Raw genomic sequence first — 25,093 nt, 5'->3', positions numbered from 1 at the left:
TAGACTGTACTGGGCCCATCTCCTAGGCCACACCCAAAGTAGTCTTGTGTGTTTATGTAATATATAAACACCTATTTATTTCCCTCAAATATATGCTCCATCTGTAGCCTACTTCTCTAGGCATAAACACAACCCCAAAAGCAAGTTAGGGGCTCACGACTAGGATCTGACTGGCCAGCGGTTAGCCGAATCTTCCTTCTATACTTTCCTCTGCTCTTTCCTTCCCAGCTGTAAATTCACTCTGGGCAGCTGGTGGAATTTTGCTCTCCCAAGGGCTGAACCCCCACCCTGTGCCTCTTTTGTGAAGAATTTGTAGGTTTTTCCCATCCCACAGAGCTGCTGTTTGGGTCTGGTCTTTGCCCTCTACCATTCTGCTGGACTTGCTTCTTGCCCTGGATGCACTGGACTTGGATTTAGCACCTGGGTCTTGGGGAATGATTAAACCGTCAGCTTGGCTCTTTCCCACGGTGTTTTTGACACCTCTTTAATTTTTTATTGATCTGGGGAATCCAGTCACATTGAGACCATTTATAAAGGAAGGGCCAGGCCTGTTTTGCTCATCCGCACCATCCGTTCTGGGTCTGTAGGTGAAGACACTCAGGGTTGGGTGTGAACGGTGTCTGCTCCGGTCCTTAGGCACAAAGCCTGCTGGGCTTGGACTGAGGTCTGTTTCAGCCTCTATCCGTCTCTGAAGCTAGATCTCTGGGCAGGTGAACAGAGCTAACAGCCCCTGGCTCACATGGAATCCAGTGTGGGGCACCCAGCTTGAGTTTGAGTTGTGGAAGGACCATTAAACTTTGGACTAAAGTGTTTGCTGTGAACTAATAAATGAGTTTCGTCTGTGGCCCTTCGATTCTGCTGTCCCAGAAAAGCTGGAAGGACACTCCCTGGCTGCTGGTTTTCCAAAAGTCTTGACTAAGTGGAGGTTCTGTTGTATAAATGGAAGATGGTGGAATGCCTATGGACTGTCCAGCGGCTGGTGCTTACAGATTTCTGGGAGTTGATGGGGTCTTTTAATTCTCAGCTTTATTGGGCACCTAAAATCCAATTGATCCCAAACTGATTAAATAGTTCTCTTCATGTCTTCCTAACACATGGATTGGGTTGTAGTCAGCTCTCAGATGGGGGGGTGGGCACTGGTGTTCCCTGGGTGCAGTTAGCCTGAAAGTTTTGCTTGGCTTACCCACACAGTGTGGTTTTGTTTTTAGATTAGATGTCAACATTAAGGAAGTGGGGAACTGTACAGAAAATAGATTTCCAGTGTCCCTTAGAAAAGCCAAGGATCTGGCTCCCTTCGGCTCACATTCCACTCAGCAGCTATCAGGAGTCAAAGCAAGGCAGGCCCCAGGCATGGTGGTCTCCTGTAGGCAGCAGCCACTCACCTGCATCCACACCCCCACCACGGTGCCTCCTGCATTGTGGTAGAAGACTGGGGTCTGGCTACTTATCACCACACCATCTTCTGGTTGTCTTATGCTTGGCTGGCCTTGGTCACATTCCCATGGGGACCCATAGCCATTTAAATTTGTGATTCACTTCAGAAGCATCATTGATCCTGTGACTGCCCAAGGCAGGGCCTGTGCAGGGGGGACCTTGGAAGCCCTCACTGCCTCTGTCAATCTGCTGCCTTCCTCCTCATGGCTGGAGGACCTTTGTCTGTGTCTGTCTGTCTGTCTGTCTGTCTGTCTCTCTCTCTCTGATCTTATGTCCCTGGAGGTCAGAGGGTCAATATCTAGTCTTTTCCTCTCTCACTTGTTACCTTACATTTTTTGAGTCAGGATCTCTCACTGAACCTGGAGCTCACGGAGCTGGCTGGCCGTCAAACCCCAGGGATCCACCTGTCTTCCCAGGACTGGGATTGTTGATGTATGCCAGCATGTCCAGATTTTTACATAGGTTCTGGGTCCTGCATGCAGCAGGAACTTTACTGCTGGGCTGTCTCCCAGACCATCTTATTTACTTTTATGATTTTAGCATGTGTTTGCATTAGAATTGGCTCAAGAGAGTGGCTGCCTTCGCTCTAAGTTTATCTTACCCACATTGCTCCATTGCTCATCTGTTAAACAGCCCCCCAAATGTTTGATAAGGATGGGCCTATCACAGCATTTAGTCAACTATTTTTACTGCAAGAAACATGAACGTGGTGACTTGTCCTGTGGAGTTTCTTCTGGCCCAGTTTCTTTCTGTCTCTGTTGTTCCGGTGGGGGGTTTCAGCCTGGTCCTCTGCCTCTGGAAGTTACTTATGTTAGCATTATTGACAGACACAGAAGGTGGTGTATCCTCATTGGGAGGGGTGGGACTCCAGGTGCCCTCTGTCCTGGGAGGTTAGTGGTGCTTGCTAGGGAATACGTCCCCCCACAAATCCCCTGGTACACTAACTGCGCTGGGTGATGCTCTGTTCCCATCCAGCCAACCCTTCCTCTCCGGTAAGCTGGAAAACAGCTATAAAGGGAAACTTCCCTGTGCCCACAATGGGAGAATTCAGATAGATGGGAAAGCCAGATGAATGCCCTGATTCTTCTCCATTATTTACCATTTTAAAAATAATAGGTCGGTTTGTTAACATCCTTCCCTGGTGATCAATTGGAGTTGTGTGTGTGTGACTTATTTGGAGCCATTATGAACTCATGGCCTTAACATAATTGATGTTTTAAGGTTTGAATGGCCAATTTGAGCAGGTCCTTTTGTCCCTTGTCTTCGGTTGGATCTAAATAAGGACTTCCTACCCTGTCTTCCTCTGCTTAGCGATGTGCCCGAGGCTTCAGGCAGCAAAGAGTCCTGTGTGTAGACGAAGGCTTGCGTGTTTTATCAACTATATGAACAACATCACATACTACCTACTGATACTCCTAGAGTGCAAATTTAAACCAGAGTCCCTCTGGCCGTTGAGCCCCTCTTTGTTTAGAAAAAGCAGTCTGGCTACATAACCCCCTCAGTCATGACTCTCTAAAAGAGCCTGGGAATGTGGCTCAGTCAGCAGAGTGCTGGGAGCCCTGGGTTCCATCTCTGCAGCACATGACAAGCATGATCGGTGTGCCTGCCATCCCAGACTGGTGAAGTAGAGGCAGGAGGATTGGGAGTTTAGCATCATCACTGGTTTACAGAGGGAGTCTGAGGCTAGCCTGGGCTACCTGACCTAGTCTCCAAAACCTAAGGACTTTAAAAAAAAATTCCCTGCTTTTACCACTGTCATTCCTAAAAGTGAGAAAATTTTCTCATAAAATGCAGCGTTCACAGTTTCAATTGCTCTGTGAATACTCATTATAGATAATAAAACATTTGTAATATATACTCACGAAAATGTATTTTACATATTATGTGTTAGTTACATTATAGTGTGTGTGATGTATATATTTCATCCGGGGTCCAAGCAGAGTGTAGACTCTGGCCAGCTTGGTGTCAGGTCACTTCCTATGTAGTCCCACCCTGCCCCTCTCTGTGACATCTCACTCCCTGTAAGAGGTGGCTGTGCTGTATAATCTTCCAGGGTCTGAGTTTTGCCCCTAACAGGAGGGTTTGTGTGTGATATTTCTTATCAGTGAGCAGCTGGCACGATCCAGCCATGATGGCATCCAGGCTACCTCATCAGAGTGGCATCTCCTGGGCTTCGGGGAAGTGTGGTGCCTGGACTCTGCATGTCTTCTTAAACACACACTCAGTCACAGAGACTTCTCCCTGAATTCCATGCCCATGGTTTCCTTTTGTTTCTGATCAGTTGTCCGAACTGCGCACTTGGTTGTCAGGCCCGAGAATGGTCCTGCCAAGCTGGCTTCTCTATAGAGTTTCCTAGAATTTGCTTTTGCACTCCACCTTAGGTGATGCGGCTTACTTGTGGCTACAATTCTCCCGCCCCCCCCCCCCTTTCTCAGCCTTGTAGTATTCTGCCACATTGCTCACTTACCCATCCTGCTGCTGTTTCCAGGTGCTTTCTCCTTGCTGATAGAGACAGCACTATCTGGAATTTTCTTTCCCTCCTGGCCTGTGTGTCCAGAGTCATGTCTCAGCTGAGGGTGCACCCTTCCACCTGGAAACAGGCTTGTCTCCTGATGTGGTTGCATCAGTAACAAAGTCGCTCGCTGCTCTCCCCTGTCACAGTGGCCACAGATACCCCTTTCCATTTCTTATTAATTCTTTGTGGATACAAGGGTATGTGCACACAAGCCAGAAGAGGGCGTCGGATTCCCTGCAGCTGGAGTTACAGGTGGGCTGCCTAAGGTGGGCACTGGAACCAAATTCGGTCTTTGGGAGAACTGGACACACTCTTAACTGTTAAACCGACCCTCCAGCCTCACCCCTTTCCATTTCTTTGCTTAACTGATGTATGTTAAGTAGTGTCTTTTGGTGAACAGTTCTGAGTTCTCTTTAGCTCAATTCATTTCCGAAAGCTCTGTACTTAATGGGATTCTGGTAATCCTTTCCACACAGTCACCAACTGGCAGCAGAGGGTCACCCAGAGCTTGAAAGACATGCAGGCCCCTGCAGGATAAATACTGTTGGGTGTCAGCCCATGCTTTTACAACCCACCAGGGGTTCTGAGTTGCCCAAGTATAAGGGCCAATGAAAAGTTCTTTCTCCCCTGACACCAAGAGACTCCATTGTCACTTCCAGACACAGGAGCGCTCCCACCACCCTGCACCGTTCTATGTAGGGTTGGCTTCCAGGGCCATGGTTTTCTGACTCACAGTCCCATCTGCTGAGATGTCCATTCTTCCCCATGGGCCTGTGGCCCACAGGGGCTATCAGTGGGCCTTGTCCCCTAGATCAGTTTCTGTCTTGTAGATGTATCCGTCTTATTAAATAAGAAACACAGAGCTAATTGCAGAGTTAAAAGCCAAGAGGTCAGAGCAATAGCTGAGAGCTGAAAACCTTACCCTTCACTGCTTCTGCTGTCTTTCCTCTCCGCAAGAGAGCTACTTCCTGTGTCCTGTCTTTTATATAAACTTTCTGTTCTGCCTTCTCATTGATTGTAAACCCAGCCACACGACCTCCTTGTCACTGCCTGTCTGTACAGACCTCCAGGTCTTCTATGGTTGGTATTGAGATTAAAGGCGTGTGTCGCCATGCTGGCTGTATCCTTGAACACACAGGGATCTGCCTAGCTCTGCCAAGTGCTGGGATTAAAGGTGTGCATCACCACTGCCCAGCTTCTGCTATGGCTTGCTCTGACCCCAAGGCAACTTTATTAATATACAAATAAAATCATATTTCAGTACAAGTAAAATATCACTATACTGTCTAGCCATGACACACTTGTGTCAACTGTTTATGGGGTATAATAATAAGCTGTAGTGACTTGTTAGACCCATTGTGGGTCCTGGAACCAGCTGGTCCTCTTCTGTCTTCTGTATGTGTGGTCCTCCACTAAGCCAGCTCTCCGGCCTCCAGAACTCCACTGAGTTTTAGGTCAACCTCAGATCTTGGGCTCTTTAGCACAGTTAGGGAAAAGATCTAGTCAAACAGATGAATGGCGTGGCCTAAAGCTCAGGGCACCATCCTTTGCCTTATGACCAGGAAGCATCCAAGAAGGACAGCCCTGAGCATCAATACCAGAGATTCATCTCCAGTCTCCACATACACCTACACCTATACGCACGCGCACACACACACACACACACACACACACACACACACACACACAGTCCCTGTGGGTGGAGACATACTACTAGGACCTACCTTCCAGAAGGCTGTGTTACTAGGCATGTGCCCAGGGTCTTACTCTGACCCATCCAAAGTCGGGTGTACACACTGGTTCTTGCTAACATGTCTCAGATGGGACAAAGTGGGGTGACGTGTATCCAAGTATGAGGCCTGCACAAGACCTGTATGCCATGCTTCTAGATATTCAAAGGTGAGCTTGACTGGCCAGCTCTCCATCTCCTGAGTGGCATCATCTCCTGTGCACTTGACATACAACCCTGCTCTTTAGGTCCCTGGACAGAGCTCTGGGTTATTGAAAACATTGCCTACCCGAGGTGCCTGGTAGGCATGGGTAGGGAAGAGATAAGGGTGCTGGGGTCAGAGGGTGCCTGAGTTGGGCCCCACAGCACTGTCCTGTGTTGCTTTAGATCTTGCAGATGTACATCCCCCTAGGGCACAGCTGAAGGTAGGTGGTTCCTTCACCACCTTGGGGCTTGGTGCAAAGTGCCTCACCCACTCCCACCCAGCAGGATGCCAGTGCCTGGCTAGCACCTCCAGCTCACTTGAAATTGGAGGCTCAGAACTGCTGGTTCTTACTCATCCTGAGAGCTGGGGACAGTTTGGAGCAAGGTACTTTTCTCAGAAGCTCTGGGCCTTGCATGTAAGTTGTCTGGCTGCTGGCTGCTGGCTGCTGCTGAGGCTAGCTTCCGAGGTCTCTCTTTTGCAGTACTGGGTGACTCAGAATTCTATTCCACACGTGGTCAGCCTGAGGCAGCTGATGCTCCTTGGGGGCAGGATGTGATTTGTACTTGTGACCCTCCCCCTCTGAAGGAAGAGGACCCATGTGAGATGGATGTAGGCTGAGAACCACCATCTTCTTCATGGGTTCCTGTGTTACGGGGAAGAGGCTGAGAAGATGGGCTCTCTCCCCCCTCCCGCCCCTTCCCCCTCCCCGTGACTGTGACAGCATGCTGGCTTGGTCCTAGCTGCCACCACAGGTGCCTCCAAAGTCTGAAGTTAGGAATGGCTGTTGTTACCTTTATAGAGGTGGCATGGGATAATCCCATAAAGGACATGGCAGATTTGGACCCCAGCAGACTGGCTGTGAACAGTGTCTCCCTGTGATGCTTGTTCTGAATTATGAGCTCCTCCCCTGTTCCTGTGGCCCTGCACTGAAGTTCTTCCCTTCCCCACACTGTGATGGCTGAGCAGGATGGACAGCTATGAAAGTGAGGCTGCTAGCTGGAGAGAGCTGGGAGCCTGTGAAGATGCCAGGGGCAGAGGAGGGGGAAGATGGGCAAAGATGCACACAGGGGAAAGCAGAAGCCTGTGCTTTGGGTAAACCTTGTCACAGGCTAGCCCTGTGGTCCTGAACCGTCAGCCCCTTAACCTTGATGCCTGCCAGTGAGCATGGCTCAGGACATTATGGAGGAATCACTTAGGCAAAACAGGCCTCCTGAGACTATGGCAGTCAGGTCGTGTAACAAGATCTCACAGACATCCATCTCCTCACAGTTCTGGGGGTTGAATGTCCAAGATCAGGGTACCAGTGTGGCCAACTCTGTGATGAGCTCTGCTGGGTTTATAGAGAAACCTTTCTGCTGCATCTGTAAGAGAGGCATACAAAGTGCCCCTGGGGCTCTTGGGAAGTTCCTCGTGTTCCCTCATGGCAGCCTCATCTTGTATTTTGTGAGGCTTGGCATGGAACCTAGAGTCTTGTGCATGCTAGGGAAGCTCTCGATCTCTTAGCTTCAGCCCCAGACTGCAGGGCCCCATCTGCAAATGCCATCACACAAAGACAGTATGAACTTGGAGATCAGAGAGAATTTGATCCACAGCAAGTAGTCAGGAGGGTTGGACTGAATGGACAAAGACACATATGCACACCATACTGGTCACCCCAGGCAACCTCTGAGTCACAAGTACCACAGCTGGGCCAATGGCTCTCATTAGAGGAGACTTAAGTCAGGGTCTAGGCCTCGCAAGGATCTGTGGGGCTTCTTTCTAGGCAGGTAATATAGGAGGGAGGCATGTGTTCCTGGGGTTATCTGGGATAAAGGGAAGACTTTAAATGCCCAGAACACAAGAGCAGATGTAGTGTAGCAGGGAGTGTAGCATAGCCCGGGTGTCAGTGCCTAGGAGGTAGACTTACCCTGGCATTGGAAGTGTAAGGATACACGTGTAGGGCAACCTGTGTGGGGGACTCTGCTGTGAGCAAGTGCTTGTGACAGGGCATACAAGTATCTAGAAGGTGAATTTATGGGAGGGTCAGAAACTACTCAGTCACTTGGCATATGATGGTAAGGTCTCCTGAAGTCTAGTCAGGAGTTGGGGAATCTCATCCGCAGTGTGTGTGGGGGGGCACTGTGTGACCTGTGATGTGAGGACAGGGGTGTGGGGGAAGCCTTTCTTGCTGCCTCTGTTCCCACCTGCTACTCCAGCGGGAGGGCTGACTTGTGAGCACCACCTTGCCGGCACATGCAATCTCAGGAGTCACAAAGCCTGTCAACCCCGATGAGATTCATGGTTTCCCAAACAATTGGCTATTTCTTCATCTCATTTGTGGTCACGGCTGCTCTGTGGGTTTGGATGGCTGTTTCCTGAACTCCAGTTCACAGAATCTTGCATCAGCCCTGATGTTAAGGAAGTGATTGAGCAGGGCTTGCTCCACAGCCTGCCTTCCAGAGGAGTCTGGGGTGGGCCACAGTGAGCTTGCGGAAGGGAGAGGAAGCCGGCATGCTGCATGCTGTCTGCTGCTTTCCTCTGCAGCCTTTCTACTATGCCTGCTGCTGATTGACAGGAGAGGTGTTGCTCGGGAGACATTCTGCTGAGCTGGGAGACAGAACCCTGCCAAGGGGCAGACTCAGCCCAGGTCTTGACTGACTTGACAGAGGTGCTACGCTTTTTCTTCCTGAACTTCAAGTCCCCATGCAGACATCTGAATGTGGGGTGAGCTGATGTCCTGGGAGCAGGCTCCACACTGACTCACTGGAACAGTACAGCCATCAGCTTTGACCTGCTTCTGCTTCCCTTCGGCTCCACAACTCACAAACACACAGCACTTTCTGACACGTGCTGGGACTCCTACCCATGTGTGCCTGTGGTCTCAGGAGTCAGGAAGCTGGCTAGATGGCAGATCCTTGATGCTGGTGACTCCTCGCGTGCTTGTGGTGATCAGCGTAGCTTGAGCAAAGCAGTTCTTGACTCTCTTCCCAGTGCTCACAGCAGAAGTCTAGTGTCCTGTTTCGGCTTCCAGCTGGAGGCTTGTAGGAGACCCTGGATAGGGCAGTGAGCCAGGACCATATGGCTCTGGGGCCTGTGTGGAGGATGCCTCAGCAGCATGGAGTTCTTACACAATGCCTCTTGATGTCCATCTCCAGATTTCCAGGAACTGGCCAGAACCCTCACAGGGGGTCCACAGCACCTACTTCCTGTTGGAACATGCAGGGAGATATAATGGTAGTCCTAGCTGTCAGAGGGTTCTAGACATGCCTGCTGCATGATAAGCACATGTCAATTGCTAAGCACATACAACACAGGGGTGTTTGTATGAGAGCCCATGTGAGAATTTGACTGCCACAGTGCTTTCATTCCAGAAGCTTCCAGAGGTAGTCAGCATCCTTATTCGGTGCATCCTAAAGGCCTTTCAAACTTGGGAAACCCTAAATGGGAGTCCCCGGGGCCAGTTTCTGACTGTTCAGGAGAAGGATATGGGATGAAAGGGTTTCCAGCCTCTGAGAAGTAGGGTTGGTTCAAGCCCCAAAGGGGCTCCTTAGGAACCAGAGCTGGTACGTCAACAGCAGAGAAAGGTTGGTTGGGGGCTGTAGGGTTTGGGGCCATGTCATGGCAGGAACAAGCCCTTCTGTCTCACCATCGATAACTTGGGATTCCACCAAACTTAGAGCCAGGTGAGAGGCTGCAGTTGGGGCTGCCTGCTTCACCAGCACAGAGGGATGAGTAGTTGGAGTCAAGGACCCAAGTGGAGCTGTAGACCTCAGACTGAGAGAAATCCTCCCTCTGGCTTCACGCCTCTGGCTTTCACCAGGAGCAGCTGAGAAACCTCATCACTGACAGGAAGAGGTGCGGCACCTCAGCTCACACAGTGAGGGCACTGTCTTTTTGAGGTACTGACTCCCTTCTTTGGTACCAGCTTTTGAGTCCATGGAGGCTGGGTAGACAGGACCTCCAACCACAGCACTAAGTGGTTCAGTGCTCTGGCCTTGAACCCATGTGTGGGACACTATTCCCCCACAGGGTTGCTTAGCTTGGTGTTATGGGGACACACTGAAACCCTTAGCCATGTGGCATTTCTGAGCTGTTTTTCCAGGAGCAGCCAGTGGAGGAGGGGGAGTCACCGTGCTGACTGGCAGGGACCTAAGCTGGAGGCTGAGGCCATGTAAGGGCAGTTCATCCCTATTCCAGGACAGACCCAGAAGCATTTGTGTGGAGAGGGAACGTAAACTGTGAGAAGGTGTCAGCAGATCCTGGGGGCGGCCATCTGTATTTCCCACAGCAGGAACCAGGCTGGCCATGTAGCTCAGTGGGTAGTGTGCTTGTTTAGCAAGCCCTGGGTTTGGCACCACATATACCAGCCATGTTGGAACATGCCTGTAATCTCATTGTAGGCCGATCAGAAGTTCAAGGCTATTCTTAGCTACATTCTGGAAGCCAGCCTAGGATACATATGACACTGTCTCAAAAGAAAAAAAAAAAAAGGAAACAGAAACAGAGTACATTGGGAATGAGGGGAATCAGGGATTTTGGAGAAGTACCAGCTTTTGGGTCCATGGAGACAGAGGGGCCAGAAACTAGTTTGAGCTCTGTAAAATTTGAGCATTGCAGTAGACATCCTAACTACGCAGTTCAGGGGTGCTGGCCTGAGGTAAACCCCTAATGTGGCCATTGTCAGGGGTGTTATGTTTGAACACCAGAAGGAATGGCCTGATAACACCTGCTCTGGATTTTGGAGGACACAGAAGGCCAGACAGGGCCGCCTGGGGGCCTCATGCTCCTGGAACACGGGAGAGCAGCCCTCTGTCTCTAGAGAGACTAGGATAGGCAGGGTCCCCACATTTCTTACTGCCACTGTGAGAGAAGATGGACAACATGGACCCTATAGCCCCAGGTCAGCCTGGGACCAACCCCAGCCCATTGGGAAGTTCAGGCTGGCTTGTACATGCTGAAAAGAACCCTCTCCCCTCGGATGAGGCCCCAGGGAGTCCTGACTATCCTTGAGAGTGGATTCAAGTTCAGCCCCCCACCTCCACACCACAAGCCTCAGAGACCCACAGTTCTTTGCATCAAAGGACGCTCAGACCTACATGTCCCCTCCAAGGGGGCAGGGAAGATGAGGGTTCTGAAAGACTGAGTGGTAAGAAGCTCACACTCACCAAATGGGAAAGACATAGATGGGTTTAAAAAACGGGGGAGGGGTGTCTCATTCCCTTCCAGTGTCTTCATTGCCCTGAGGGGCAAGAGGCTCTGAAGAGAGTTAACTTTGGGGGAACTTTCTAGGAAAGCATGTGACCTCCGAGGTGTGCTACGTCACAGCAGATGGATCCCTCCCAGGATTCCTTTTCTTTAGGCTCTAGGGAAGCCAACTTTATCTCAGTGGTAGCCATAGACCCTGGTGAGAGGCCTCTGGGGTTTCTTAGAGACACACACAGCCCCTCATTGTACTGATGGATTTGGCCTCAGAGACTACCCCCTCTTTACATAAAGTTCCCTGTCTTGGTACTTACCCCAGTGGTTGGTTCCTTCAGGCCAGGAAATTAATACAGAATCAGCCTGAAACTCTAGTCCAAGGGTGAAGTTCTGTCCTGGGTTGTGTAGCTAGAAACAAATCCAAAGTGTGATAGCATTCAAAGGTAACTTTTCCTTTTCTTCTCAAAAATGGTTTTGCACGTCTTTTTCAGAGCTGATAGACACACCCCTTAGCTGGATACAAAACATATTATGAGACCGAGTGACTGGTCTTTGATCCGAGAAATCAAAGCGAAAGGTAATGGACTCTTCTCCTTCTCCCTGGGGTCGCCAGCTGTGTTTGCTTACCTCAAGTTCACGGCTAAGTCAGAGAGAACACGCCAACCCCAAGGCCCTCAGCTCGTTGGACAACTGTCCTTCTGGACCCTGCTCTCAAGGGCCGGGCAGCCTTAAGATTCTCAGTCTGTGAGGTGGGGGTGGATGCAGGGGTTTGCATGCTGTCCTGGGAGACCCTGTACCCTACAGGAGTGGGGTTCTGTATTAAGTAGAAGCCCTAGGAAGCCAATCAGGAGACCCAGACCAGGACAGTGTGTGTGACTTTCTATGATACACAAATGCCCTCGCTTGGCTTCCCCCTTTGCATTCAACTTAACTGGCTTTGGCCTCTGGGGCTGTATAGAAGTGTTGGGTGGCTGAACCAGACTGGTTGGAGCAAGCTTGGGAGGCTCTTTGACAACACAGTCCCCATGGGTTAAGGAGCAAGTGATGCCTTTCCCATGCCCTCACCATGTGGTCAGCCTGACTTTGTAGCTGGCCCACTGAGCTCTCTGGGGTAGTGATTAAGTTGGCATTTTTTGGAGTGCAGGGCCACGCTGGCTTCCCACTTCTGTCAGTGAAAGCAGCCCCTTACCTCTCAGGCAAGGTCCAGATGCCCTTGGCAAAGTCATACCATAAATCCCAGTAAAAAACAGTGAGTAGGGGCTGGAGAGATGGCTCAGAGGTTAAGAGCACTGACTATTCTTCCAAAGGTCCTGAGTTCAATTCCCAGCACCCACATGGTGGCTCACAACCATCTGGAATGAGATCTGGTGCCCTTTTCTGTATACATGATAAATAAATCTTAAACACACACACACACACACACACACACACACACACACACACACACCAAACAAACAAACAAACAAAACAAAAAAACAGTGAGTAAAAGCCATGCCTGCAGTGTTTACAGATGAGCTGGAAGCTCAGGACACCCCACTCCCACCCATGCACCCACCCCCGCCACTTCCCCGAAGACATGGAAAAGTATCCCAACACTACAATGCATCCTTCTTGGGAAGGCCAGGTACTCATCCCATCCAACAACAGGGATTCAAACTTTGCTGTGGTCAGGGGCATTCACTGTACTGGCCACTCACTGCTGAGCATCTACCACGGCCCAGGAATCAGGCTGATAAAAAAACAAAACAAAACAAAACAAAACAAAACAAAACAAAAAAAAACAGCGATGTTTTCTGTGGAGAGCAAAGTCCCTTACGAGGCCCAGGTGCATGATGCCTCTTGGGCCTGGGAATCTGGCAGGCGCACCAGCTGTCAGCCTCTAACCCAGCACTGACCTGGCCCTTGACCTACAGTGGGATTTTGTCCTTTCCACTAATCCTGTATGGGTGGCCTGGCTATGTTCTAGAAAGTTCTCTAGTGATCTTAGGTGTCCAGAGCCCAGGAAGGGGGCTGAGAAAAGGTGCAAGGACATTCTCCAGAAAGTAAGCCCCATAATTACACCCTCAGCTAACATCTGAGTTGTGAGTGACAGGGAAGGCCCAGTCCTTCAGGCCCAGAGCTGGGCCTTGGCTCTAGAGAACTCTCCCCAAGGAGCTTCTCCTACACCAGCAGATGTGATGCCCTCCTGACCTGGGCACAGTAGAGGAGCCAGGGTGGGGGGCATTCCAGGCCTGTCCTGGCTGTAGGAGGAGCCTCTGGCTACAGTTTGGCCTCACCGTAGAAAACAGCTGAGCTTTGGAGAGAAGCAGTGAGACCTCTCTGCTCCTTCCTGGAGTTGCCATTCCGGAGTCACCAGCTGGGGAGGGGGAGGCTGTAGGAAGAACCCCCAGGACAAGTCGGTTTTAAACTCTAGAACATTACCATTAAACCAACCCAGACCAATTATTAAGTAATATTAGTTGAGGCTCCGGCTCCCCAGATTGATGAACCCCAAAGCAGGCAAAGAAAATGCCTTCTTTTACCTCTCTGCCATTGGTGAGCTATGGTGGCGAGGCTTTATCTGGCCCCTGTTCTGTTCTCTCAATAAAGTTTTATTGAGACACATTGATGTTGATTTGCCTATAGCTGTCTTAATAGTTGAGAGAGGCCTCAGCACCCACAAATCTGAAAGTAGTACCTAGCCCTTTACCAAAAGGGCCTGTTGGTCCCTGGCATGGCCCTTTTAATATTGTCTGTCACAGTCATTTTTATTGATTCATATTCTTAGAGCTGTAGTACCTCTTGTATATGAATGACTGTCTCTGATAATGAAAGATGCTATAATTTTGATGCATTTAAAATCTGTCTCTTCTGTTTCCTGTTTCCAGCCTTAGGGGTCACATTGAAGTTAGAGACACATTCATCCTCAGTCCTGCCCCTAATGGAGTTAGCAGCACTGTGGTGGGCTATCCCTTACCCTTGTCCTGTTCTTAGAATGTGCTGCTTTTGGTGGACCACCTGCTTCAAACCTGCCCCCTGTAACTCAGAAACTATCTGACCTTTTCCTGCACAAAATACAGTGAGGGTTCTGGGTCTCCACAAACAAAAAGGGGTGGATACTGAACCTCACAGAACAATTTCTTGGCCAGCATGGAGGCTGCAGATTGAGTTGATTCTAAGGTGGATTCAAATCTAAACCTAAACCCTGCTGCCTGTTATAGCCAAAGACCTCCAGTCCCCACAACATCTATCAACAGCGTACCCATGTTTCTAGGGTTGGGGTGGGAATTAAATAGTCCCACCATCCTCAGAAAATCTGCGTGTTTCATTCTTTTGTAGATAAAATTTCTAGGCCAGTAATAGCCACCCAAGACACCAGCTGTGCATACGGTCCTGCATGGCACAATCTGTGAGACTTATGGATTCCACAGTGACTTCCGGGGTGTGTGAGGGTAGGAATAGGTACTGCTGGAACAAAGGCAGGCAGGAAGTTAGATTTGGGAGTGGGTGAAGCTACGTGGAGACTCATGGACCAAGGTGGGAAGAGAAGCTGACAGAGGGGAGATATTTGGAGGAATTATGGGATGAATGGGGGAGGGGGAAGGGGTCAGACTCGGACATCTGAGTCACCCTAGGGAGCCACACCCAGCTCTGACATGGAACCTGAAGTGTCTAACCCTTTCTAAGATCTGTGTGCCCATGTCATTACTGTGTGCTTCCTATGTCTGGGGCACAGGATACAGCCAGGCATGTGAGCACGCACACACAGCAGTATCTCGTTGCCAGGAAGGGACAGTATAGGAAAGCCAGGATTCCAGCTGTAAGGAGCCTGTGGCTGGCATAGGCAGAAGTCACAAACCTTAGAAGAGGCAGGGATGGCATCGGCCTGCTGCGGGACAGAGAGGACCAGAGGTTTGCTGGTGGCATGCATTGGAAGGTGGAAGTCAGGGCCATGGATGTTCAAAGAGTGGTGGGAAGTGAGGGACAGATGGCAGAGTTCTCAGCGGGGACCTGGGAAAGCAGGTGGGGGGTTGGCCCAGAGCAGGAGTTTGGGGTACAAGAGAATTTAATCATGGTGAAAGAGAGTGAGAAAGATGGACAGAAGGGAGAAGAAGAAGAAGGTAGTGATGGGGCTGAACTGGACTCTCCTTCCTAATGGTGAAAGATAAAGGGCAGATCATCATAGTAGGCATAGACTCCATTCAAGGATCCTACTGGCTGTCCCTACCCTAGTGACCTGCAAGGGGGCACCTGGCTGAAAAGGTTGAGCAGAGCCCCTCAGAACTTGGAGCCCAAGTTTTTATCCTGATATAGAACAATGTAATTGCCAACATCTGGTTGGTATATGTTCTAGAACTTTCTCCCCTGCAGTCAGGGGTACAAGTAGGTTTTCAGAGAGAAAAGCCACTACCACGGAGGTTGCTGGACATGGTTCAACCTGATAGCAGCCTCGCCTACCAACCCACAGTGTAAGGGTCTGAAATGGGAATCACTGACTGAATATTCTACATGTGGTTGGTAGGTAGTTTTGAGTTAGTAGGAAACACTGCCCCAAAGAGAGGTCATCTAGCCTTCCCCGCCTGCACTCCTCAGAGGGAGCTGACCCTGGGTGAGGGCCTGTGGTGCCCAAAGCAATGTCTATCAGCTATTTATAGCAAACCTGGCCGTGGGAAGTTTCCAAGAGGGGTCGACCACTCTTACTCCAGAGGCTGAGGAGACGAGGAAGGCCCCTAAGATCCTGACTTTGAAAAACTTCACAGAAGCTGCCAGTCCCTGCCCCTGGCAGTGCTGCATCAGCAGAGCCCAGGTTGGCATCCTTCCTTCAGTTACCCATTTTCAGGCCCCAGAGAGTGAGCTGGTACCTGGAACACTGACTGTACTACAGTACCTGCACACATAGTCCCAGTCAGCTGATCGGATGAGTCCAGCCCCTGAGGCTCCATTTACAGTGCTATTTACCATCTTGGAAGTGTTTGTTACTGTGGGGCTCCTGGGCTCATTCTTGAGCATACCTGACATCTAGTCCTCTGTTCTGCAAGCTCACACGTGTTCTGTCCTGGGCACTGTGGTCACTGACCTGATGATGTCTCCATGCTCACAGCACTAGGAAACAGTTAATATTTTTGGACCCAGTTTGTAGGTTGAGAAACTGAGGCACAGAATGGTTATATCAGTAAAGCCAGACTCACAATCAAGTCACATCAGAAGTGGTATTCTGACCCCGACTCTGACTCTAACACATGCCTGAGGAACACTGAATGAACCCCCCTTCTCATGCAAAGCATGGAGGGTACACCAGCGTGCTCCTGACTATGGCTGCTAACAGCCGTCAAACGCCATGCACCAGGCTCCGTGCTGTTATCCATCCCCATGTTGGCATCTTCACAGCAGCTTTTAGAAGTCCACTCAGTGGTATGTGCCTGTGATCCCAGCACTCTGGAGACAGAGGCAGGAGGATTGCCTATCAGTTCAGGGCCAGCCTGATCTATATCATAAGTGCCTAGACTACATGTCAAGACTCCATCTCAAAAATAATTTTTTTTTAATAAAACAGCCAGTGAGATGGCTCAGTGGCTAAAGGTACTTGTTGCCAAGCTCGATGACCTGAATTATCTTTGAGACCCACATGGTGGAAGGAGAGGACAGACTTCTACAGGTTGTCCTCTGACCCCCACTTACATGCCATGCCATGACACATTTTTTTTTTTTTTTTCAGAGCTGAGGACCAAATCCAGGGCCTTGCACTTGCTAGGCAAGCGCTCTACCACTGAGCTAAATCCCCAACCCCACACCATGACACATCTTTACCTCACCCCCGACACACATGTTAAATATAAAAGAGAAAATAGAATGATCCAAAGGGAACATGCTGCTGTGATTCCCACTCTAGAGATAGGGAACCTGAGTCCCAGGCCAGTCGAATTACATGGCTAGTTTGGCTCAGAGCTAGCCTGGATTAGCCCTTTTTAAAAAACTGTACCTATCCCGTCCCTGTTGACAAGGGGTCACAGACTCATCCAGGCAGGGACCTCCCAGGAGAAAACACCTCAGACTGCAGAGAGTCTGGAATGGGGAAGTCTCCATAGCTTCTCTACACCGTTTCCTTCTCTAACACTCAGAGAATAGCTCAGATGGGAAATTAAGGAGGCTGTAGGGAGAAATCTCCTGCCCACCTTGGGATTGGCTGACAAAATGCCACTGAGGATGTACACTGGCTCTGGGACTGGCTCTGCAGCCTCCAGTGTGTGCCGGTGATGACCCCAGCTGACCTCCAGGATGCTAAGGGAAGCCTGTGGCCAGATCCTCCACGTTAGAGTCTCCCAACCCATCCCAGTAACTCACACCTCCGATGAGATGCCCGGTTGGCACAGGCCAGATAGCTTCTCCATGCCAGGGGCTGGCGTCATGCCTACAGTTCCTGTTGGAACCACAAACTTACAAGGAAGGTGACTGGCTCCCCAGCCCCTCTGAGTACCCCTCCACCCCTGGAACCTTGAAACACAATCCTTGAACACTGGTGGAGTACATTACCATGTGAGCAGTCAGCTGGGGGACTTGGGCGGGTCAGTGAAATGGGAAGACATTTATGTTAAAATGGTTAAAGGATCGCCACAAGGAAACACACAGAAAGCGGCGTCTAACCGGATTCTCTCTCCCTTTTCAGTTAATGAAATCATCAGGAAGGAGTTTTCAAGGCCTCCCCCACGAAATCAGACCTAGAAACAGCCATTATCACAAGAAACCTTCCACCTTGGACCCTCTGTCTCTCCCGCCTTCTCTGACTGGAACGCTGTATGTGGGTGCAGTGCAGGCTGCTGGTGCCAGAGCCTGCTGCCTCTCTAAGCTCATCTCAGCTGATGTCCACGGTGACTGGATTTTCACCAGGAAGAGCAACTGCCTGCTGACCAAAGCCCATTCTCAACTCACCAGGAAGCTGAGCTTGCCTGAGACCTGGAGGCTGGACTGGGGGAAAGAACTGGGAACTTCGGCCCCAGCCCACAGATATGGCTCCTCTCTCTCCTGAAGGATGTTTAGACAGAGCAACCAAAAGGACATGCCCAAGAGTCCAACTTTTGGGCTTGAGAACCCCAGATCTCTATAGGAGCCAAAACCAGACCATCATCTCTGCCCCAGCCGGGGCACAGTAGAGCTTTATTTTGAATTTTCTTTCCAGAAACAAACTGCCTTGCCCTGACAGGGCCACCTGTTCCAACTTCTCAGCGTTAAGTTATAACACATGTACATGTTTGCCAGCTTCTGGGGCTTCGCTTTATTTTTCTCTGCTTCAAAGAGCCAACTAAGGTGTCTGCAGGCTGGGCCCTCTCAGCCAGCTACTCCCTAACCCTGCTACCTGCACCAGACCTCTAGTGGGATACAGCCCACGCTGCCTGTTGAGAACAATGCTTCCAAAGGCTCCTCTGCACCCTCCTCCCAGACAGAGCCTCCTCCACCAGGAGCTGGGAGAACCTTCTGGGTCTTTGCCACCTAACCCAATCAAAACCTGCAGGTGTTTGTCGCGACTGCCACTGAACAGAACAAAGGGGTTGAACTATCCCCCTACCCTAAACTCAAAGCAGGAAAGTGCTGGCATCACCCCATTGTTCTGATTTTTACCTGGATGCATTTAAAGTCGCTGTCGAATCCAAAGTGTTGCACATGTAACTTGGGCAGATCTGCCCCAGCATGTGCCTTAGTGTGATCCAGCCCTGCTTGGCTGGGTTGGGTGTCCTGTGGATTCTCCACACTCCTCTCACTGGGGTCCTCCACAGGCTTCCTCCCCTAGGCAGTGTGCTTTTCCTTCCAGCAGAGCTCTCCTAGCCACGAACATAGTTTTCGCTGCTTGCCTTCACCACAGGTGCCCTGTACACGCTGGGCAGGCATGTTAAGTGACTTTCTCAGCTCTGTCTGCTAGGCAGAGGGCCCAAGTAGCAAGCCGCAGTGGCTAAATATCCATCGTGTGTTTCTTACATCGGACTTTGTCAAGGCCATCCCAAGGTAAATCTTCTTGGGAGCTGGGCCAGCTATGGCTAGCTCTTCAGATGGAGCCCCCATGCCCAGGGTTCAGCTTGAGCATGAGAAGTATGACCTCTTGGCTAATATCTAGCATTTCTTTCCCCTAGCAGCAGCACCAGGTTTCCCTCCATCCACCCCAAGCATAGAGCTGAGCAGAATTCTCTTTTGAACCCAGAATGTTTAGCACTGAGCCTCTGATTCTAAGTACTTCCTATTAAGCAAAGCAAGCTTCCCTGCTGGCCCTTTACTAGGGTAATACCGACTTCTCTGGGGAAGGGTGACAAGGGTTGGTGAGAGATCAGTTCTCACTTGCCCTGGCTGGGAGCCACTTTTTGCACATGAGGAATCAGGCCCTTCCTCAGATTATCTCAATGTTTTACCCAAGTGCCTTCCTGCAATTGTAGTGAGTAGTTCAGTTGCATTGTCTACAGGGTGAAAAGGGGCTAACTCATTTCCCATTAATCTTCTAACCATGTCAGCAAAAGGGTTTCCTGTAGTTCAGACCTTCGTGTGTGTGTATGTGTGTGTGTGTGTGTGTGTGTGTGTGTGTGAGTGTGTGTCTCGCGCGCGCATGCACACGCTTGCAAGCGTGTTCGCAAATACTAGCACATGCCCTTCCCTTTAGACCACCTTATCTGGATAGTCTAAGGAATCGTCTGATAAACAAATAGACCAGAAGGCCAAGGAGAGAATGGCATTTTTTTCCAGACAGGCCAGAGAAAGTGTATGAGCAGCAGAGAGCTATCAAGGAGGTTTGGTCAGTCACAGATGCTAGGAGGAAACGTCGCCTGGAGCAATTGCTTCTAAACCGTTTTTTTAAGAATGGGAAGATGCAGTCTGATCTAAGTCAGTGAGAAAAAGATGCCCGATTAGTGAAGGTGGTTGTGTTGCATGTGGGTCAGGATCGGAGCAGAAAGGTGACTTCGTTAAATCCATGGTGATGTTGGTGTGGCACTCTGACAGTTCCGTCTTGCTGAATGTGGTACTTAACTCTTCAAAGTCCGCACATCTTCCTGATTGTACAAAGACAGCTGCTGGGAGTATATATATCCACCCAGATCAGTATGGTATTAAATTTTATTTTCTTACCTGGATTTTGATGCTTTTTATCTGCCCTCAAAATATCTCATTCCTGTTGGAGTTAGAACATATTTATAAATGGTCAGATGTCTTTTTAAGGTTTTTTTTTTAACATATATATCTTGATTTTCTGTAAGAGAAATGGTGTATTTTTGAATTTTTTTCATTCCAGAAAAACATATCCAAAGACACACCTTGGGTCACTGTCAGGACCTCAGGACAGGAGGGAGGGGGACTGGGAGGAAAGAGCATCTTTTTCTTGCTTGAGAAAGATACACACTCCTCCAGCCTCAAGCCTGGGTTTTCCCTGAGAATTGCACATGAAGGGTTTAGTTGGTAGTTTTGATTTAAAGCCACAGAACCCTGTCTTTTCATGGGCTGACAAGATCCTACAGGCTGATTGTGACAGAAGCAACCACATGGAGTCCTCACAGGTGGCCCTGTGGACAGCATCCAAAGGACAGCACCTTGTATCCAGCACATGGAGCCATGGGCAGAGGAGCTGGTTCCTCCCAAGACCTGGGATAGCTGGTTCACATCCAGGGGTCTGGTCATCCGTCATCCGTCACCACCCTGAGCACTGTCATACAGAGAGGTCGGGAGCAATGTGTTTTGATTGTCACTCATAACCAAAAGGAGGCCGGGTTGGTCTGTTTTTGCACCACAGTGCTCAGCATTGACAGACTGTGGGTGGTCAAGCTTGGATGAGCATTCCTGAACTCTTTGCTGGAAGGACACCCCTGAGGAACCTGACACATCCCCACCACTGGCATCTCCCAACCTTGGGCATCAAGCTTCATGGACCCAAACCAGCCAGCCGCAGAGCGAAAGAGTCTCCTGCAATCCAGCCAGCTGCTAAAATGAGGCAACGTCACCTTCACCTATGACCAATTTACCCGTGCCTTGACATACAGCCACCATCCTTGTCTTAAGTCTGTTTACAGCTAACTCTAGTGATGGGCAAGAGCAGAGCTTCCCTGAGCAGGCCCCTCTGAGATCACAGACGGGTCCTAGGAGTCAAAGGGTTAATGCTGTCTCTATGCAGCCCCTGAGACAGATGGGAATAAATGTCCCTGCCCTTTCAGCCTTTAGATGGGCTGGGTGCAGATGGTGCTGTTGCCGTGTGACTAGGAGCCCCAGTGTTCTGGTTGGCCAGAGCATTCTGTGGGAGCATCCCAGACATCAGAGGACCCTTGTTCCCCATCACCTCTCAGCCCTTACCGGGAGTCTCACATCCTCCAGCTCCTAGAGGTTGCCCCAGTGATGCCTGAAGACCAGGGTTTGGGAAAATCCCGGCTATCTGGAGTCGGAATATAACGCATTCCTATGCAAAATGATTTTAACCTTCAGTTTCATGTAGTTTATTTTTGCTATATGTAAAGTATTTTTATACGGCTTGTATGATGACAGCTTAGCAATAAAACAGTTGAGAGCAACTTTTTCCCTGGGTGTGTCTGCTTCTCTGGAGGAGGGGTTGGAGCAGCCTTAAAAGTGGGCTTCAAATAGCAAGGAGGGGTTTTGTTCATGCACAGGAGAAACCTGCTGTCCACTTGCCCAAGATGACAGACGCACATCAGATTTGCACCACCCTCTCTACCCAAGACTCTGCTGAGATCTGCCTCCTCGGCCTCTGTTTGGGGTAACGGGCAGAACAGACTTATGAGTCAGCCTTAGGCCAGCTTCCAGGAAATCCCAGAGTGCCTGAAGTCGGTTGGAAACAGTAGGATGCGGGTTGGGGGCCTTTCTGTTTGAGCATTACCAGAGAAGAGAGGAGGGACCTTTTATCAAACCTGAAAACATATATTCCAGAAAGTTCCAGGACTTTCTATCTGCCTTCTTCCTCAGAACAGCTTTTCTCCTTCAGAGTTAAAGCACCCATGGGAGGTGGAAGGAATTGCTATTTCTTAAATCTTAATATTGAATGTCTTCTACCCTTAAGAGCTTTGCTCTAAAGTCCTGGGGCCTGTGCCTCAGAGACTCACTCTACCCAACCATGATCTGCCCTTGGGATGGTCTAGACTCTACTCCTACTCCTTCCAATTCCTACAACCAGCAGGTCCATGTGGACAGGTGTCCCCAGCCCTGACAGGAACTTGCATGGGTCCTTGTGGCTTCAAACACCTACCCTGAAAGGCTTCAGGCCCCTCTAGTGGCTTAGATCAGAGTCCAAGCCCCAAAGAGTCCTACAACCTAGAGGGTCCAGGTGCCAAAAGTTTCCTGGTGAGCACATGGTTCCAGGTAGCTGGTATGGACTCCACTTTTGTGGAACCCTATGAGACGGGATCTACAGAATGCCACTTAAATGCACTCTTGGGAATGACTCACATGGCTTGAATTATTAGGAAACCCCCCACCTCCACACCACACAACCAGAATGTGCCCAGCACCACACGTCCCAAGCTGACTGTACCCTTTATGACGTTTGCTGTAACTGTGAGAAGCTGTTTTTCTTTTCCTCTCTTCTGAAGCCCTTCCATGCCTTTCCTGAAGGTCACTAGCAGCAGCAGCCAAAGACAGGACAAGACTATACACCCATTCAAAGTAGACCTGTCTTCCACATCTCTGAATGAAAAGGGAGGCAGGGATATCTGGGAGAGTCCAGAGTGGACATGACCAGGGGCTGGGCCATGCAAGGAGAGGGGAGAAGGGAGCATCAGAACAAGAGGCCAGGATTGTAAAGGGTAGACCAAAAAGGGCCAGGTAACCAAGAGGGCTGGCTTGGATAGGGAAGGGCAGCCCAGCCCCTGGGCTGGAGAAGTTGAGGGCAGGGGCTGGGGTATACCAGTCACACCCTGTAAGGATGCTAGGAGAACCTGGTAGCCAAATCCTCCCAGTTTGATATGTTAAATAGGCACCTCAGTTAGCCATTTGTTCTGGGTTCAAAACCTAACAATCTCCATGCAAACTTCACTTGGCAAACATAAATCTGGCCCATTCTTTCATTTTTCCTGATACAAAATACTGACAATAGTGGCCGATTCCCAGGTACTGGGAACTTGATAGATCCTGGCTTATATTTGCTATCGGTTCCCTGTAGCATTGCTGAACAGACTTTGGGCTTCAGTGTTGAGTTTTGAGCTCCTGCTAGGACATCATCTACTGTGAGGTCCGGAAAAACATAATAGAGGTTTGGGCTTGTTTTTTTCAACTAGACCATAAGAGCCAGAAATGAGTCGATCTACTTTTCAAAAATCCCCAAATGTCAAGTACACACTAGGACACACTGGGGTGACAGCAGTCTGCAAAGGTCCCTTGCTACATGTAGCATCTGGGTGCAGTTTTACAGTGGGGAGAAGCATAACTCTGGGTTGGTAACAAGTGGAGACTTAAGAAAACTTAGCGCAGACACCGGGACAGACACCGGCGCAGTCTCTTTGGGGTCATAAACCAGAGGGAAGCCCAGAGCCAAGCTTGAGTCTCGAGAACCACAAGAATCATTGGTAAATGAAAGTTAAAGCCACAGCCCTGGTGAGGCAGAGGGACTGACCTGTAACCCTCATGACATTTTGTGGTACAAACATGAATAAGCTGAGACAAAACTTTCCTCCCAGAAGGCTGCTCTCTCAGCCCACCTCCTGGTAATGCTCGGAAGTGGAGATATGTGTAGATGGCCCCACCTGGAGAGACTGCCAAGGAGGCTGCCCTGCTCCAGCCTCTCCAAGAATGCCTTCTTCCCACAAATTTTATACTGTGAAATTGCACAGTGCTTCCTGACCATCAGATGTACTGCTGGGGCCACACTATCTGGTCCTCAGCCAGGTTTCAGGGAGCAACAGCAAACCATAGCCTCTATGACAAATTTGCCGAGTTCCCTCAAGGGCTCACCAGGAGCAGAAGAGGCACATGAGATTCTATTTCATAGCCATTGCTCCTAATAAAAACGAGGCCACACAAGGCCAGGCTTCCCAGGACCACCTTGGACAGGGCTGCACAGACCCCTTTCACAGATTCCAGATGTTAGTACATCTGTGTGACTTCACTATGCCAACCACAAGGCATTTCTAGTTAACAGGCCCGAGATTCCCCGATTCCCAGTCTTGACCCAGCCTGCAGCAACACCATCTCCACAGTTGCTTAAGGAATGATGTGGCAGTCGCTCAGAGTCCCCCCCCCCCCCCCGACGCCCCATTTCCCACACATCAGCAAGTTCTGTGACCTGTCTCTGAAGTGTTTGTTACCTCCCCCTTTGTGTCCATTGGCCTTCCCTCATCTGCCGGGATGACAGGGTGGCTCCTTGAGTTCCCCTGACATTTCCCACCCTCCCTGCACACAGCAGAGCCAGACTGTTACCTCACACCCTATTCTGCCCCTAGGCAAAGCACCCCAGTGGCTCTCAGCATTTAGATCGGATTCCAGACGACATGTTCAGCCACCTTCCCTGCCTCCCATCTCCACACACACAGCGCTGCTCCCTTACTCTCAGACCACACCATCTCCTAGTTTCTGCTTTCTTAGTACCGGGAGCCCTCACCTCCTAATTCCAGAAGCGCTTATGAAGACCTGCTTCTTCTGCCTGACCCCAGGTGCCACGTGATGCCCACCGTGCGTGGAAACTACCGGTGTCAATGGTCTCACCTGTGGGTCCCAGGAGCGGAGGACAATGCTTGCCTTGGCTCAGGCCTATATCCCCAAGCCCAGCACACAGTAGGACCTGGGGGGATGGGGTGTGTGAATGAACAGGCACAACCTGCTTTGACAGGCACAAGAGGCAGACAGCCTCAGGAAAATTAATCACTTCCTAATATTTAACTCATTTTTCAAAACCAAACAGTGGACTCAAGAGAGGCCTTCTCCCAACCCCACGGGGCTTGGTGTATTCATTTCTGGTTACACAGCGGTTGTTTTCTGGCAAGAGCCAGCTCCCTTCACTGCAGAAAGCAGTAATGACATGACTCCCTCGGGTCCCCAAGCTGCCAAGCTGTCATCTGCTCCTGGCAGCCTGCAGTCACCTGTGGCCCTC

The 25,093-nt window shown here is 50.1% G+C and overlaps 1 protein-coding gene across 5 annotated transcripts in view; it reads left to right on the top strand.

Annotated features, from left to right (window-relative positions):
* The window catches only part of Nfatc2 (nuclear factor of activated T cells 2), a 128,853-nt gene extending 107,292 nt beyond the window's left edge, over positions 1–21,561 (top strand). For 3 of the 5 annotated variants that reach the window (XM_036184682.1, XM_036184684.1, XM_036184680.1), the window contains exon 10: positions 17,705–21,561. In XM_036184682.1, coding sequence (XP_036040575.1) covers positions 17,705–17,760 — 56 coding nt within the window. In that variant the 3' untranslated portion in view covers positions 17,761–21,561. Of the gene's footprint in view, positions 1–11,552; positions 11,639–17,704 lie in introns of all 5 variants that reach the window. The other 2 variants (XM_036184683.1, XM_036184681.1) reach the window with 1 other exon arrangement.
* Positions 21,562–25,093: the final 3,532 nt, after the last annotated feature.

This window comes from Onychomys torridus, chromosome 4, assembly GCF_903995425.1.
Source record: "Onychomys torridus chromosome 4, mOncTor1.1, whole genome shotgun sequence".
Classification (NCBI taxonomy): Eukaryota; Metazoa; Chordata; class Mammalia; order Rodentia; family Cricetidae; genus Onychomys; species Onychomys torridus.
This window is presented reverse-complemented; position numbering and strand designations above follow the sequence as displayed.